Source organism: Artemia sp. Qi Xiang Cuo, chromosome 13 (assembly GCF_049724085.1).
Source record: "Artemia sp. Qi Xiang Cuo chromosome 13, ASM4972408v1, whole genome shotgun sequence".
In the NCBI taxonomy this organism is placed as follows: Eukaryota; Metazoa; Arthropoda; class Branchiopoda; order Anostraca; family Artemiidae; genus Artemia; species Artemia sp. Qi Xiang Cuo.
The window spans coordinates 35,572,140-35,588,615 of NC_142806.1; the positions used below are offsets into that span (position 1 = coordinate 35,572,140).

General features: G+C 31.2%; 1 protein-coding gene across 1 annotated transcript in view; it reads left to right on the forward strand.

The window, feature by feature from the left end:
* LOC148945230 (uncharacterized) overlaps positions 1-14,741 on the forward strand; it is a 440,269-nt gene extending 425,528 nt beyond the window's left edge. Inside the window, exons 21-22 of the mRNA XM_089098750.1 lie at positions 8,519-8,747; positions 11,002-14,741. Of these exons, the coding sequence (XP_088954876.1) occupies positions 8,519-8,747; positions 11,002-11,170 (398 nt within the window). The 3' untranslated portion in view covers positions 11,171-14,741. The remainder of the gene's footprint in view (positions 1-8,518; positions 8,748-11,001) is intronic.
* The last annotated feature ends 1,735 nt before the right edge of the window (positions 14,742-16,476 follow it).

Sequence of the window (16,476 nt, forward strand, 5' to 3'; positions counted from 1 at the left end):
TCTAGTTTAGTTTAGCTATAGTTAAGAGTTTGATGTTTTACCTTAGAGACTTAGCTTAGAGTTTTAGTTTAGTTTAGTTTTAGTTAAGAGTTTTAGCTTAGAGTCTTATCTTGGAGTTTTTATTAGAGTTCTAGTTTAGTTTAGTTTTAGTTAAGAGTTTAGAGTTTTTAGCTTAGAGTCTTGGTTTAGAGTTTTTGTTGAAGTTCTAGTTTAGTTTAGAGTTTTAGCTTTGACTTAGAGTTTTAATTAGAGTTCTAGTTTAGTTTAGTTTTAGTTAAGAGTTTAAAAGTTTAGCTTAGAGTCTTAGCTTAGAGTTTTTGTTAGAGTTATAGTTTAGTTTAGTTTTAGTTAAGAGTTTAGAGTTTTAGCTTAGAGTCTTAGCTTAGCTTTGTTAGAGTTCTAGTTTAGTTTAGTTATAGTTAAGAGTTTGGAGTTTTACCTTAGAGACTTAGCTTAGAGTTTCAGTTTATTTTAGTTTTAGTTAAGAGTTTAGAAGTTTAGGTTAGGGTCTTAGCATAGAGTTTTTGATAGATTTCTAGTTTAGTTTAGTTTTAGTTAAGAGTTTAGTGTTATTATCTTAGAGTATTAGTTTATAGTTTTTTTTGAAGTTCTAGTTTAGTTTAGTTTTAGTTTAGAGTTTTATCTTATACTCAGAGTTTTAATTAGAGTTCTAGTTTAGTTTAGGTTTATTTAAGAGCTTATATTTTTTATCTTATATTCTTATATTAGTTTTATTTAGAGTTCTAGTTTAATTTAGTTTTAGTTAAGAGTTTAGAGTTTTACCATAGAGTCTCAGCTTAGAGTTTTAGTTAGAGTTAAAGTTTAGTTTAGTTACAGTTAAGAATTTAGATTTTTAGCTTAGAGTCATAGGTTAGAGTTTTACTTAAAGTTATAGTTTGGTTAAGTTTTAGTTAAGAGTTTCAAGTTTTAGCTGAGTCTTAGCTTAGAGTTTTTGTTAGAGTTCTAGTTTAGTTTTAGCTAAGAGTTTAGAGTTTTACATTATAGTCTTAGCTTAGAGTTTTTATTGGAGTTATAGTTTAGTGTAATTTTAGAGGAGAATTTGATGTTTTACCATTGAGTTTCAGTTAGAGTTTTATTTTAGTTTAATTTTAGTTAATAGTTTAGTTCTTTAACATAGAGTCTTAGCTTAGAGTTTTAGTTAGAGTTCTAGTTTAGTTTAGTTTTAGTTAAGAGTTTAGAATTTTAGCTTAGAGTCTTAGCTTAGAGTTTTTGTTAGAGTTATAGTTTATTTTAGTTTTAGTTAATAGTTTAGAGTTTTTATATTAGAGTATTAGCTTATAGTTTTTGTCGAAGTTCTAGTTTAGTTTAGTTTTAGTTAATAGTTTAGAGTTTTAGCTTAGAGTCTTAGCTTAGAGGTTTTGTTAGAGTTTAAGTTCAGTTTAGTAATAGTTAAGAGTTTAGAGTTTTAGTTTAGAGTCTTAGCTTAGAGTTTTTGTTAGAGTTCTAGTTTAGTTTAGATTTAGTTAAGAGTTTGGAGTTTTACCTTCGAGACTTAGCTTAGAGTTTTAGTTTAGTTTAGTTTTAGTTAAGAGTTTAGAGTTTTTTAGCTTAGAGTCTTAGCTTAGAGTTTTTGTTAGAGTTCTAGTTTAGTTTAGTTCTAGTAAAGAATTTGGTGTTTTACCTTAGAGTCATAGCTTAGAGTTTTAGTTAGAGATCTAGTTTAGTTTAGTTTTAGTTAAGAGTTTAGAATTTTAGCATTTATTCATGATTATAGTTTTAGTTAGATTTAAATTTTATCTTATTTTTGGTTAATATATAATATTTAATATATTCTATTATTAGAATATACTTTTTTTTTAATTTATATTTTTATTAAGTTTTATTTAATATTTTAGATTTTTATATTAGATTCTTAGCTTAGAGTTTTTGTTAGAGTTTTAGTTTAGTTTAATTTTAGTGAATAGTTTAGAATTTTATATTATAGTCATAGCTTAGAATTATATTTAGAGTTGAAGTTTAGTTTAGTTATAGTTAAGAATTTAGAGTTTTTATCTTATAGTCTTAGTTTAGAGTTTTTGTTAGAGCTATAGTTTAGTTTAGTTAAGCGTTTAGAGTTTTATTATAGAATCAGAGCTTAGAGTTTTTGTTGAAGTTGAAGTTTAGTTTAGTAATAGTTAATAATTCAGAGTTTTTATCTTATAGTCGTAGCTTAGAGTCTTACTTAGAGATCTAGTTTAGTTTAGTTTTAGTTAAGAGTTTAGAGTTTTATCTTATAGTCTTAGCTTAGAGTTTTTGTTGAAGTTCTAGTTTAGTTTAGTTAAGAGTTTAGAGTTCTACCTTAGAGTCTTAGCTTATAGTTTTACTTAGAGTTGAAGTTTATTTTAGTTATAGTCAAGGGTTTAGAGTTTTAGCTCGGAGTCTTAGCTTAGAGTTTTGGTTAGAGTTCTAGCTTAGTTTAGTTTTAGTTAAGAGTTTAGAGTTTTACCTTAAAGTCTTAGCTTAGAGTTTTAGTTAGAGTTCCAGTTTAGTTTAGTTTTAGTTAAGAGTTTTGAGTTTTACCTTAAAGTCTTAGATTCGAGTTTTAGTTAGGCTTGAAGTTTCGTTTAGTTTATTTATAGTTAATAGTTTTAGTTTTATCTTTTAGTCTTAGCTTAGAGTTTTAGTTAAGAGTTATAGCTTAGAGGTTTAGCCTAGAATCTTAGCTTAGAGATTTAGTTAGAGTTGAAGATTAGTCTAAACTAGCATAACCACAAAATTACACAATATTTCATAGAAATACCAAAACCATAGGTAATATTAGGTTAAGTTAGGTTAGAGGTTAGGTTTCTTCACTTTTAAGTTAGGTTAGATTAGGTTAGTTTATCATGAGCGCTCAGGAAAAGATAACCTAATCTAACTGGTACAAACTCAACTGGAGTGAATTTTACAGAGAATATGGTTTGGTTAGGCTAGATCAAATTAGGTTAGGTTAAGTTAGGTTAGGTTAGGTTAGTCTATGGCCACGCGCGTAGGTAGGGTAAACGAACCTAACTTAGCTAAAACTCTAAGCTATGACTTTAAGGTGAAACTCTAAACTCATAACTAAAACTTAACTAAACTACCACTTTAACTAAAACTTTAAGCTAAGACTCTGAGCTAAAACTCTAAATTCTTAACTATAACTAAACTAAAATATAACTCTAACTAAAACTCTAAGGTATCACTCTATGCTAAAACTCGAAACTCGTAACTAAATCTAAACTAAACTAGAACTGTAACAAAAACTCTAAGCTAAGACTCCAAGCTAAAACTCTAAACTCTTAACTAAAACTTAACTAAACTACAACTTTAAGTAAAACTCTAAGCTTGACTCTTAAAACTCTAAATTCTTAACTGTAACTAAACTTCAACTCTAACTAGAACTCTGATCTAACACTATAATGTAAAACTCTAAACCCTCAACTAAAACTAAACTAAACTAGAACTCTAACTAAAACTCTAAGCTAAGAATCTAAGCCAAAAACTCTAAACTCTTAACAAAAAATAAAATAAACTATAAATATAACAAAAAATATAATATAATACTATAAGATAAAAAAATCTAAACTGTTAACTAAAACTAAACTAAACTAAAACTATAAGATTAGATTCTAAGCTAAATCTCTAAACTCTTAAATTTTACTAAACTAAACATCAACTTTAACAAAAACTCTAAGCTAAGACTCTAAGCTAAAAATCTAAACTCATAACTATTAATAAACTCAGCTTCAACTTTAACAAAAACTCTAAGCTAAGAATCCAATACAAAACTCTAAAGTCTTAACTAATACTAAACTATAATAGAACTTCGAAAAAAACTATGCTAAGCCTCTAAGCCAAAAACTCTAAACTCTTAACTAAAACTAAACTAAACTAGAACTCTAACAAAAACTCTAAGCTAAGAATCTAAAATAAAATTCTAAACTCTTAACTAAAACTAAACTAAACTATAACTCTAACTAAAACTCTAAGCTAAGACTCTAAGGTAAAACACAAAACTATTATAAAAATCTATACCAAAATATAAATATAACAAAAACTCTAATATACGACTATAATATAAAAACCTGCAAATTCAGTACTAATAATAAACAAAACAAAAACTCTAATCTAAGTCTCTCGGATAAAACTCCAAACTCTTAAATATATATAAACTAAACAAGAACTCTAACAAAAACTATAAGCTAAAACTCTAAGATATAACTCTAAATTCTTAACTATTACTAAACTGAACCTCAACTCTAACAAAAACTCTTAGCTAAGACTCTAAGCTAAAACTCTAAACTATTAACTAAAAATAAACTAAAATAAAAATACAAAAAAAAATCTAATATAAGAATATAATTTAAAAACTAAAAACCATTAACTAAAACTAAACTAAACTAGAAATCTAACAAAAAAAACTCTAAGATAAGACTCCAATCTAAAAAAAACTCTAAACTTCAAGTAAAAATAAACTAACATAGAACTCTAACAAAAACTCTAAGCTAAGACTGTAAAGTAAAACACCAAAATCTTAACTAAAATTAAACTAAACTAGAACTCTAACAAAAACTCTACGCTAAGACTCTAAGCTAAAAAACTTTAAACTCTTAACTAAAACTAAACTAAACTAAAACTCTAAGCTAAGTCTCCAAGCTAAAACTCCAAATTCTTAACTATATGTAAACTAAACTAGAACTCAAATTTAAAATAAACTAGAATTTTAACAAAAACTCTAAGCTAAGACTCTAAGATAAAATTCTAAACTCTTAACTAAAACTAAACTAAACTAAAACTCTAACTAAAACTCTAAGCTAAGACTCTAAGGTAAAAGACCAAACTCTTAACTAAAACTAAACTAAACTATAACTCTAACAAAAACTCTAAGATAAGAATATAAGATAAAAAACTCTAAACTATTAACTAAAACTAAACTAAACAAAAACTCTAAGCAAAGACTCTAAGCTAAAACTCTAAACTTTTAACTATTACTAAAATATACTTCAATTCTAACAAAATCTCTAAAATAAGAATATACTATAAAAATATCAAATTATAAATAAAAATAACATATAATAGAAATACAAAACAAAATATAATATTATTATATAATATAAAAACTATAAACTCTTAAATAAAAATAAACTAAAACAGAACTCTAACAAAAACTCTAAGCTAAGACTCTAAGCTAAAATTCTAAACTCTTAACTAAAACTAAACTAAACTAGAACTCTAAATAAAACTCTAAGCTCAGACTCTAAGCTAAAAATCGAAACTCTTAGATAAAACTTAACTACACTACAACTTTAAGTAAAAGTATGAGCTTTGACTCTAAGCTAATCCACAAATTCCTTAACTTTAACTAAACTAAACTTCAACTCTAACTAAAACTCTAAGCTAAGACTGTATGCTAAAACTCTAAACTCTTAACTAAAACTAAACTAAACTAGAACTCTAACTAAAACTCTAAGCTAAGACTCTAAGCTAAAAACTCTAAACTCTTAACTAGAACTAAACTAGAACTCTAACAAAAACTCTAAGCTAAGACTCTAAGCTAAAACTCTAAACTATTAACTAAAACTAAACTAAACTAAACTAGAACTTCAACATAAACTCTAAGCTAAAAACTCTAAACTCTTAACTAAAAATAAAATAAACTAGAATTCTAACAAAAAGTATAAGATAAGACTCTAATCTAAAATTCTAGACTCTTAACTAAAACTAAACTAAACTAGAACTTTAACTAAAACTCTAAGCTAAGACTCTAAGGTAAAACACAAAACTCTTAACTAAAACTAAACTAAACTAGAACTCTAACTGAAACTCATTGGTAAAACACAAAACTCTTAAATAAAATTAAACTATACTAGAACTCTAACAAAAAAACTCTAAGCTAAGACTCTAAGATAAAACACGAAACTCAACTAAAACTTAGCCAAACTAAAACTTTAAGTAAAACTCTAAGCTATGACTATAAGATAAAACTCTAAATTCTTAACTGTAACTAAACTAAACTTCAACTCTAACTAAAACTCTAAGCTAAGACTCTAAGGTAAAACTCTAAACTCTTAACTAAAGCTAAACTAAACTAGAACTCTAACAAAAACTCTATGCTAAGACTCTAAGCTAAAACTCGAAACTCTTAACTTAAACTTAACCAAACTACAACTTTAAGTGAAATTCTAAGCTATGACTCTAAGCTAAAACTATAAATTATGAACTTTAACTAAACTAAACTAAACTAGAACTCTGAAAAAAACTCTAATATAAGACTCTAAGCTAAAAAATCTAAACTCTTAACTAAAACTAAACTAAACTAGAACTCTAACAAAAACTCTATGCTAAGACTCTAAGCTAAAAAACTCTAAACTTTTAACTAAAACTAAAGCAAACTAAAACTCTAAGATAAGTCTCTAAGGTAAAACTTCAAACTCTTATCTATAACTAAGTTGTGGGTGAAAAGGATGGGTACTTCAATTTGTAAAATGGGTTTAGGACGGTCACTAAGAAAAGAACTTGTTCTGAAAGGCCTTTTGAAAACTATGGCTTGCTGTTGGGGATTCAAAAAGCTGTAAAGTAAAGTTGTGGGTGAAAAGAATGGGAACTTCAATTTGTAAAATGGGTTTAGGATGGACATTATGAAAAGAACTTGTTCTGAAATGCCTTTTGAAAAGTATTGCTTTGTGTTGGAGCATTCAAAAAGCTGTAAAGTAAAGTTGTGGTGTAAAGGATGGGTACTTCAATTTGTAAAATGGGTATAGGAGGGACATTAAGAAAGGAACTTGTTCTGAAATGTCTTTGAAAAGTATTGCTTGGTGTTGGAGCATTCAAAAAGCAGTATAGTAAAGTTGTGGGTGAAAAGGATGGGTACTTCAACTTGTAAAATGGATTTAGGATGGACATTAAGAAAATAACTTGTGCTGAAAAGATATAATAAAGCCTTAAAAAGTATTAAAAAATTGGGGCTCAGGGGCCTTTGGGCGCCGGGGGCCCTTTGGGAGGCCGGAGAACCTTTGGGGACATGGGGCTTCCTTCGGGGTTGGGGTAGGGGGATCGGAACCCTTTGGGGTTGGGGTAGGGAACCTCACGACGCTGTTAAAATAGAACTTGTGTATTATAATGATCACAGAGTTTTACCCTTAAATGCTCTTCTAAAATCTCTTCAAAAATAATCTTTTAAAGTGTTCCTTACTGTTTCGCCGAAATAATTCCCTAAAATGTCTAAAACAGTTTCGCCCAAATAACCCCTCAACGTAATTTCAGAGTGTTCCTTTTGTTTTTGGCATCCCTGTGCTGTCACATTTCAAATTACTAAGAAACCTGATTCCCGCGCTAAAACAATTCATCGCTAGGATCAAAACATTCACCTGGAAACAATTCTCTTGAAAGAATTCCAATGATGTTAGTAGACATTCGCTCGGAAATAATTCTCTTTAGAAACAACAAATTAATTCCCCTTTCGTGAATCAATAATTCCCCTTAGAAACAACAAATACTGTTTCCTATTCCAGGATCAGAACATTCTCCCCTAGCGGGCACTTGGTCAAAAACAACAACACCCTTGGAGAAAGAGGTCATTGACTCTGTCCCCGTTAGACATAAACTATGTAAAAAAGTTGTAGGTGGCAGCAGGGGTGAGGGATGGGACCTCCTGAGGCATCTCTACTAATTTACCCCTCCCCCGGATTTTGAAAAAATCCGCCTTGGCACCACCCTTAATTTTTGTGAATTGGCGCCACTGATGCCTTCAAAATTTTATGACAAACTGTCATTCAAATTATTGCTCTTTTGGAATTTTCCTTCCCATTTTCTAAATTTATGCAAACCTTCAACACGAATATAATTTTAGGATAAAGCTATAATTAACATCTTAACATAGAACTAAATTTTGAAATCAGCATAAAAAGCAGATTCTTTCAATGTATGTATTGCTGTCAAAATTTTATTGATTAAAGTTCCAGTTTCTACTTACATAGGTCGTTCTTTGTTTGCCATTGTTTTCTGAAATTATAGGTGTATAATGGAACCACGATTTTGACTTTTTAAATGGTAACCATTTAACATAGTGCATCACAAAATGCTGGGAACTAATTAATTAGATTTATCTGATAAGCTCGTTTATTAAAACTACTATTTCGCAGAAATAGGGTGTTGTTTCCTTGAAGTGTCTTTTGAAGAACCTAAAATATTCTTAGACAGAATATCTATAAGATCTCAAGTTCAATGATGAAGGCCATATAAGAGCCTACTTTTCCTCCCACTTTACTTCTAAGATTTATCTATGAATCCCTCTATATAAAATGAGTGATTCTTTATAGCTTTGTGCCTTTTCTTACGGGCTGCCACGCGCTATCTTTGTTAATTACAATTTTTTTTTTAGTAAACTCCATTATTTATTTTAAAGCCTCTCTTTCAATGTCTAATAAATATTTTGATTATTCAATGCTACTGTCAATACATAGGGGTAAGAATTTTAACCCCTCAGCCAACAGGGGCTAAAAATTTTTGTTTTAAGGAAGATATTTCTACTTTTTTTCTAAAGGACTTTCGCTTTCAGTTGTTCCCCAAAGATACACCCAAAGTCTATTGACTTCAAGTACTCACAGCAAGACAATCCGACCAAATGCTCCATCCCAGCATCTCTTAAGACCTATCTCTACTCAAGTGCAGAACTATGGTAATTATGGCTCATTACGTCGTGGAGGGACACCTAAGGCAGTTGAATCTTCTCCAGCTCCACCTCCTGTTGAAACTGTATATCAGGAAACAGAGCAAAATCCAGTCACGTAAGTCCAATTCTAACACCTTGCAATAAGATTCAAAAGGGTTATGATTCAAAAGGGAAAAGTAGATTGGAAACCTTATGCGATCACTATTTGTTTTCTTATTATTATTTTTTTTTAATCCGTCTGTTCTTATATTAATTTATGAGCCATTACAAAACCAAACCTCAAGAAATTAAAAAGACATTCAGGCTTTATTTAATAAATGAGTTTTTAAACTTTTCACGAAAGTTCTAAGAGAAATTATATTTGCAAGTGAGGGAGACGTCACACAGTTGCAGCTCGTTACTATCCCAATTAAACAATTAATGGCTGAAAGTATTTGCCGTGTTCCATCTAGAATGGAAATTGCCTAAGCCATCACAAAAAAATATTGCATAAATGACATGTGTGCTGTCGGCTCTGCCCCCCCCCCCCCCTAGTAATTCCTCATCCTGACAATTTATATAGCTGAAGTAGTTTGTTTTTAAAATAATTGCCACTACAATATACTAAAATAGCTTTAAGCTTACATGAACATGTCAATATTGAAAGAAAAAGTAGAATTATTTAATGAAAGAAGCCACAAAAAAAGTATTAGCAGAAATCCTAAGTAGCGATTGCTATTTCACGGTCAACACAATGTGATATAAGGAAATCGTCAAGCAATAAATTCAATTGTTGAAATACAAATAAAATTCCCCACAAAAAAAACTATGATATCTTTCTTTTGCCAAAATGAAATTTTGTTGAAGTAAACGTCTATTGCCGTTCTTTCTAGTTAGTCTAGCATGGTATTTAGTTGCCGAGCTGTTTTGGTAGGGAGGAAGAATGTGATGGTGAAAGTCGGACTGTAGGCAATTCAGTCCAAAGTCTATGTTCATTTTGAGTCATCTTGTTTCCAAAGATGCCAGATGAAGCTGATTTATAAGAAGTAAATGCAGAACAAAGAATAATTCTTATAGCCCTGATTAGTATTAAACGTAATGACCTAGGGAGGAGTCTGTACTTTAGATTGGAAGTTACTAAGAAATTCCTTTTTCTTACTCTTTGGTAAAAAGAACGTTTACATTTTGATTTTTTTTTTCAACCTTTTGAACTTTTTTTTATTTTTTAGAGTGTGAAAGAAAATTAGTTATTTACTTCGCTTAGAAATTCACTTAGCTCGTAAAACGGAGAAAACAAGTATCTGACTAATATTAAGTGTATTTATAAAGGGAGGTTTTTTCCTCCCATTTTTTTTTTTCCTTAAAAGAATCTTGTCATTTCGTCTTTCTTTTTTTTAACCACGTGGCCTTATTTTCTTATCAACAATATGGAAATTTATTTCAATTAATTTAACTTAGAGATTGAAAAAATAGAGAACAAATAGCTGAATAATATTTAATGTGTGCATATTAAATATAACATTCATAGGGAAAACCATTTTGTCTTTCTTTTTAACCAAGTGGGCTTATTTAGGCATATTTTTTTCACAACAATCAAGAAAATTTAAAATTTCGAATAAAATAAAGACGTGATTAAGCTAAATTAACAAAAAGTGGTTGTGCTCAGACCGGTTATATTTTGGGACACCTTCAAAGATTTCAAACTAGTATTGATGGTCTATATTCGTCGTTAATAAAACAAAACTTTAATATAATGAATATAATGGATATGTGAAAACGTAAAAAAGTTTGATATATAATTCAGTAAAATAAGTCATGAAATTTAGATCCTAGAAGTGATTACTATTAACTAAATTTCTTTTTTAATTTTCCTTCAAAAATTGCTTAAGGAGAGGTGTAGCATATCCTTTCTTCCCCACAAAATTTATCGATGATTTAGCCTCGTGTCAGACTTCTTTTGTAAATATGGGAAATATTTACATAAGAGGGAACTTTGGTGATTTGGAAATGGTATCATTTGCAGAAAAAAATCTAGCGAATTTTGTATAACAATGTTGTAATAAATATGTATATTGTAATTGCTATCTCAATCAATTTTTTATCAATATACAGGCATTCCTTTCCTCTAGTTGATAAATATTTTTGGTCTAACATTGTTTTTTCTTTGGCTGATCAATACATATGGTTTAATGACGAAAAAGCTGCATCACCATGAAGTTTTTTTAATCAAAGATGTCAATCATTTATAAACAGTATCCCCTTGCTAAAGCAGAACAGTATAAAAAACAATACTTATAGTTGTTATATAACTCATTTATATAATACGATGTAATTGAACAAGTTAAACTAAGTAAGTAGATCTAATATGAAACTAATATACTTCCTTTTAGATATAGGGCAATGTATGCCTACAAACCGCAAAATGATGACGAACTGGAGCTTCTTGAAGGGGATATAGTCAGTGTCATAGAAAAGTGTGATGACGGATGGTATGTTGGTACAAGCCAAAGGTCTGGACATTTTGGAACCTTTCCTGGCAATTATGTCGAAAGACTTTAATCTCGTTGCGTTAGTAATTTGTTTTTATTGGTGTAATTGTTTATAACTGACATCTTTCCATAGAACTTACAACCTAGATAAACATAAAATTTGAAACTTGCTATGTCGTAATGGTAATATAAAAATAGCTAACTTACTCGTGTGACTCTTGTGACTATTGGGTTTAATTCAAATGGGAAAAGGAAAGCTGTCAGTCCTATTGTTGAAATTATTACGGTTGAATACATTGTTTCGTGTTGTAGCAATTTAGTATTATATGCTGTTTTCCCGTAACAATTTAAATCTGAGGCCGAGTGTTATACCACCTTGATGTCCCATAAGATGACAGGTGGAAGTGAAATTTCTTAAAGTTCCTTAGGTTCTGTGTCATATTATTTATTTACGCCTTAACCTGAAAAAAGTTTAGATTGAAATAAAATTGTAGCTACCTTTGTGACGAAGTGAGTAGCTTTGATGATCGATACAAAATAGGAACACCAAAGCAAATTAATTTGAAGGTGGTTGTCATGGTTCAATTAAATTTCAATGCTTTAGTGTGCTGATAGATGGTGTCTGTAAGTGTATATAAACAATATTAAGGCTTTATTGTGCTAATGCATGAGCACTAAAGATTATAGAGTGAATGAAATAGAATTAGCAAAATGATAAAGACAGGGCAATAGATCTACTAGAATACTTGGTTTTTGTTACTATTGCAGCATAGGGCTCATAATATATTGTTGTTTGGCATTAATACAGTGTAAATATAGTTTATCTATTCAATATTCTAGAGCATAGTAAAGCAAAAATAGGTATGATAAGTTTTAACCAAAATAATTGAAGTCAGACGCTTATGCTTTTTAATTGTTCACGGATTGAGACGCTGATGCGACTAAAGATTTAGAGTAGTTATTATTAGTATTCTTTACTATTGCAACTTTCTTTTGCAGTGTTTTGTTAGCTAGTATACGTTTCGGTAAGGTCCAAAGAATAATAAAATTTAAGTTACCCGTCATCAACCATAACAAATAATAAAACGTTATCAATCACAACCAATTCTCAAGTCAAGTATATTCGGTAAAATAACTCTTTTGCTTTTCTTCATTGTCAAAATGTTTCATACCTATCTACTACTACTACTACTAACAACGTACCGCAGTACCAAGCCGCCTGAGGCCAACACAGCTACGCACGCTCCTCCTCCACCCAAATCTATTCAAATCCTCCCTTTTTACACCCGCCCACGAAGCTACCATATCCTTTAAATATTTCTTTATGACGTCCTCCCACCCCAGACGAGGACGACCTACTTTCCGTTTAGCCCTAGGAGGTTGGCCGAAAAGAACAATCTTCGGCAATCTGTCATCCTTCATCCGCATACCTATCTACCGTGCATCAATTCCAGTAGGAAATGGGTAGAGGTTTATATTAGATTAAAACACGAAATGCTTTTATTGAGGGTACGGTAAAGCTTTAAAGCATAGATGCAAAATAGAATATGATAGTTATAACATAGTGACAAATGAGTAGGAGCTTGAACAAAAAATGTTGTTTGAATTGCCACTCTTCTACTATCACTTTATGCTCAAAATTTGGAAAAACAACATCCTCTCTTTTTTAAAACTTCTTGCATTAATTGTGATAGGAGTTGCTTGAGTCCATAGTCTTCCGCTTTTTTTTATTCCTTAATTCGTGGCGCCACGTATAATTAAACATCTGATTTGCTGCCAGTCTTTTATCTAGGTTTTAGATGAATGTTTATGTTTTAGTAAGATTCAGATACATTTACAGAGATACATTACTGTGTGCTGTATCTCTGAAGATGTTTTTTTTTTGAAGATATCTTTTAATAAATGCTATTCAGTAAGTATGTTTAAGTAAACATTACTAAAGATTTCATCAGGGGATCAATAAAATTTACAAAGCTTTCAAATTAAATAACGAAATATTTTTTATTTTTACAAAGCTGAGGTATTAATTTCGACGATATGGTGCTGTAATTAAGTGGATATATGTCAAAAAAGAGTCTTTTTCATACGACAGAACTATAATTTGTTCTGATGTTTACAAGTTTGATCTTCCTAACAGCTTGTTTTGGAAAACTTCCTATTTTTTATGATAGAATAGACGTGTTTGCTACATTTACTAAATGTTATAGTGCACTGAGTTTTGTTTTTTAATTTGGCTTCCTTATATCAAATATTTGTCTTCTTTCGTCTCTAACCTTATGAATTAACTAATTGAGTGATTCGCACGATGATTTGTTGTCACTCCTTTTCTATCTTAATAATACAACAGAGACGTAGTCAGAAGTGATATTAGGTGATTTCGGGTAGGTGGGGGTTTGGGTTTGAACCACCAGATAAAATAGTATCGTGTAAAATTGCGAGAGTTATGAGATTTTGGTTGTCGGGGAAAGTTTAAATCTCGAATCATGAGGTCGAAGCCATTTACATGCACAAAGTTGTGGTCGTACCTTAGCTCTAGTTCGGCTTTAAACTTACTTCTGTTTAGGACTATTATTAAAGTAGGGTAGTGCTTTGATATTATGAGCTTTCTGCTAATCTGTATTTATCTTTAGTGGTTGCCATATAACCACTTCTTTGCAATGGTTTTGATGAATTTTCCAAGACAGTGATTCTATTGAGCCAAGCAAATTTGAACTTTCGTATTTACATTAAATTTGCTATGAACAGTAGCTTAGGACTTTGTTCATTAGAAAATCTTGGTGCAACCATTATATTTGGAAAGAGGATTGAAGTGGGGATTGAATTGTGCTACTCGTTTAGTACTATAGTATTTTGGTCCAGAAAAGGAATCTAGGACCATTATTACTGTTTATTGGGTTAAATATTTATGAAGAAAAAATAAAATAAATGACTGACATAGTTTGTATATGCTATAACCAAGTCCTACAGTTGTTTCTCGGTATCAATACATCCTCCTTCAAGGATGTTTTAATTGCAATTTCAGTGTTTCGTATACAAACAAAAAGATGATAATTTTGTTTTACACTCTACTATGTTGCTTTTTTTCAGAGGGATAGACATACTAGCCTGATTATGCTTTAAGATAATACGACACGCACAGACATATCTGACAAAATTCACTGAATGGATAAAGCTGATTATTCAGATAGTAAACTGTTGGTTTTACTTGACCTCTCAAACTGACAGTGAAATGCATTTTTAACACACTGCACACGCTGCATATATATCTGTTCAGATGTGTTTGTCAGATTAATCTGTTCCTTGTTGTCGGCGTTATAATCAGTTTCTTGGAATGGAAATTTTATGAGTAGGAAAATGTTTATGTTCGGTTACTTGGATTTGACTTAGTGTGTCATAAGGTCCTATTTGTATTCTACCTCTTATACATCTAAGATTCTAACCACAGCGCGGTCACTACCTTCACATCTAGTCACCTTTGTGTTGCACCCTTTTCAGAGTGCCTTTAAGCTTAGATCAGTGTGTTTAATTTAGATCATTTTATATCTATGCATATGTATTCTTTAGTGTATGTTTATGTAAATGTATCCGTTCACGGTATTTACTATGCTTCTGCATGAATTTGAAATACAGCGAAAACAGTTCACAGCCTTTGTACCTTCTTTAAGCAAAATCTAATTATTAGGGTAGGATAAAAAAAATGGCACGCTGAATTTACCCCCCAACTAAAGAATTTTAAGAGACTAAATAAAGATACGAAAAGATCCATCCCCCCAATATAAACGGAAGTGGGGACACTGTTGCCCTGGAAATATCTTCCCATGGCAGCTGACTTAGAAAATATTTGAAAGTAAGTGGGATTTATTTTACAAGTTGAACGTTACTTGTTATTGACAATTCTTTCAAATTTATCAAATTGTGCCTATTTAGCTATCTAGGAAAATAGCCTACTTCATATTTGATGTGGGGGTTTCTCAATGATGCTCTATGATATTCTAATTTTGCAGTCATTGGTAGAAACTACCAAAGGGGGGGGGTCTTGAGTGTTGTGTCCTTGTAATGAAGTGCTGTAAGGATTTTTAAAGATTGACAACCAGAAAGGGAAAGAAGGCTATAGACAAGGCAAAATGTCGTTCTATTGTATCATCAGGAGTGCAATAGCACTGCCTAAGTAAAGAACGATGCGGGCACAATGTATTATTTTTTTATATTTTTTTTTTCTTTTAGACTAGGTCACTTCGTATCGAACGAGATGTCTTTTTAATAGTCGAAAGTGATTGGAGGGCAACTAACACGCCTTCCACGCCCACCATTTCCCCAAACACATTGAATCAAAATTTTGAGAGAGCCATTTTGTTCAACATAGTTGAAAGTTCCGGAAATTATGTCATTGAGGATGACACTCCTCCACACCCCTGAGGGCAAGGGTTGTAAGTTATGCCTTGGGGTTATATAAGGTTTTTTTTATAGAAAGCGTTGTCGTACAATCTTCAAAAAGGGCTCAATCGATTAGAAATTGAAAAGGTAGTGCTATTTTTAATAGTCGAAAGTGATTGGAGGGCAACTAAACCCCTCTCACGCCCACCATTTTCCCAAATACATCCAATCAAAATTATGAAATACTCATTTTGTTCAACGTAGATAAAAAAAAAAACTAAAGAATACGGCATTGGACTTTACAGTCCCTTACCTGTGGTGCTGATCTCTGTTTCATAGCCCTTCAACCTAGAATTACAGTGGGGGGCTGGCCAACCATCGTGTTCTTCCGTACACCCTTTCTATTTACTTCCCTCAGATTTCTCCAGGTACCCATTTAAACCTGGGTCGACTCTGACTGAGCTTACAGAGTCACGCCAGTGACCCCCGTCCCAAACCAAATAATTGAGTACACTAGGATTCGAACCCTTGTCCTCTCGGACAAAGGATCCTAAATCCAGCTCACCAATCCTTGTTGGCTAGAACGGCTAGAACGCAGTTGAAAGGTCTGGAAGTTATGTCTTTGAGCATGACACTCCCCCCACAACCCTCAGGCCAAGGGTTGTAAGTTATGCCTGGGGGCATATAAGTTTCTTATAATAGAAAGCGTTGTCGTAGAAACTTCAAAAACGGCTAGTTCGATTGGAAATTGAAAGGGCTAGTGCCCTCTTTTATATTAGAAATTGATGGGAGGGCAACTAACCTCCCTCTCACGCCCACTATTTCCCCGAACACCTCCAATCAAAATTTTGAGATAGCCATTTTGTTCAACTTAGTTGAAAGCTCTGGAATTAAGTCTTTGAAGATGACCCCCCCCTCGACATACACCCCTCTGGGCAAGGGTTGTAAGTTATGCCCTGGGGGTTTATAAGTTTTTTTTTTTATAGAAAGTATTGTCGTAGA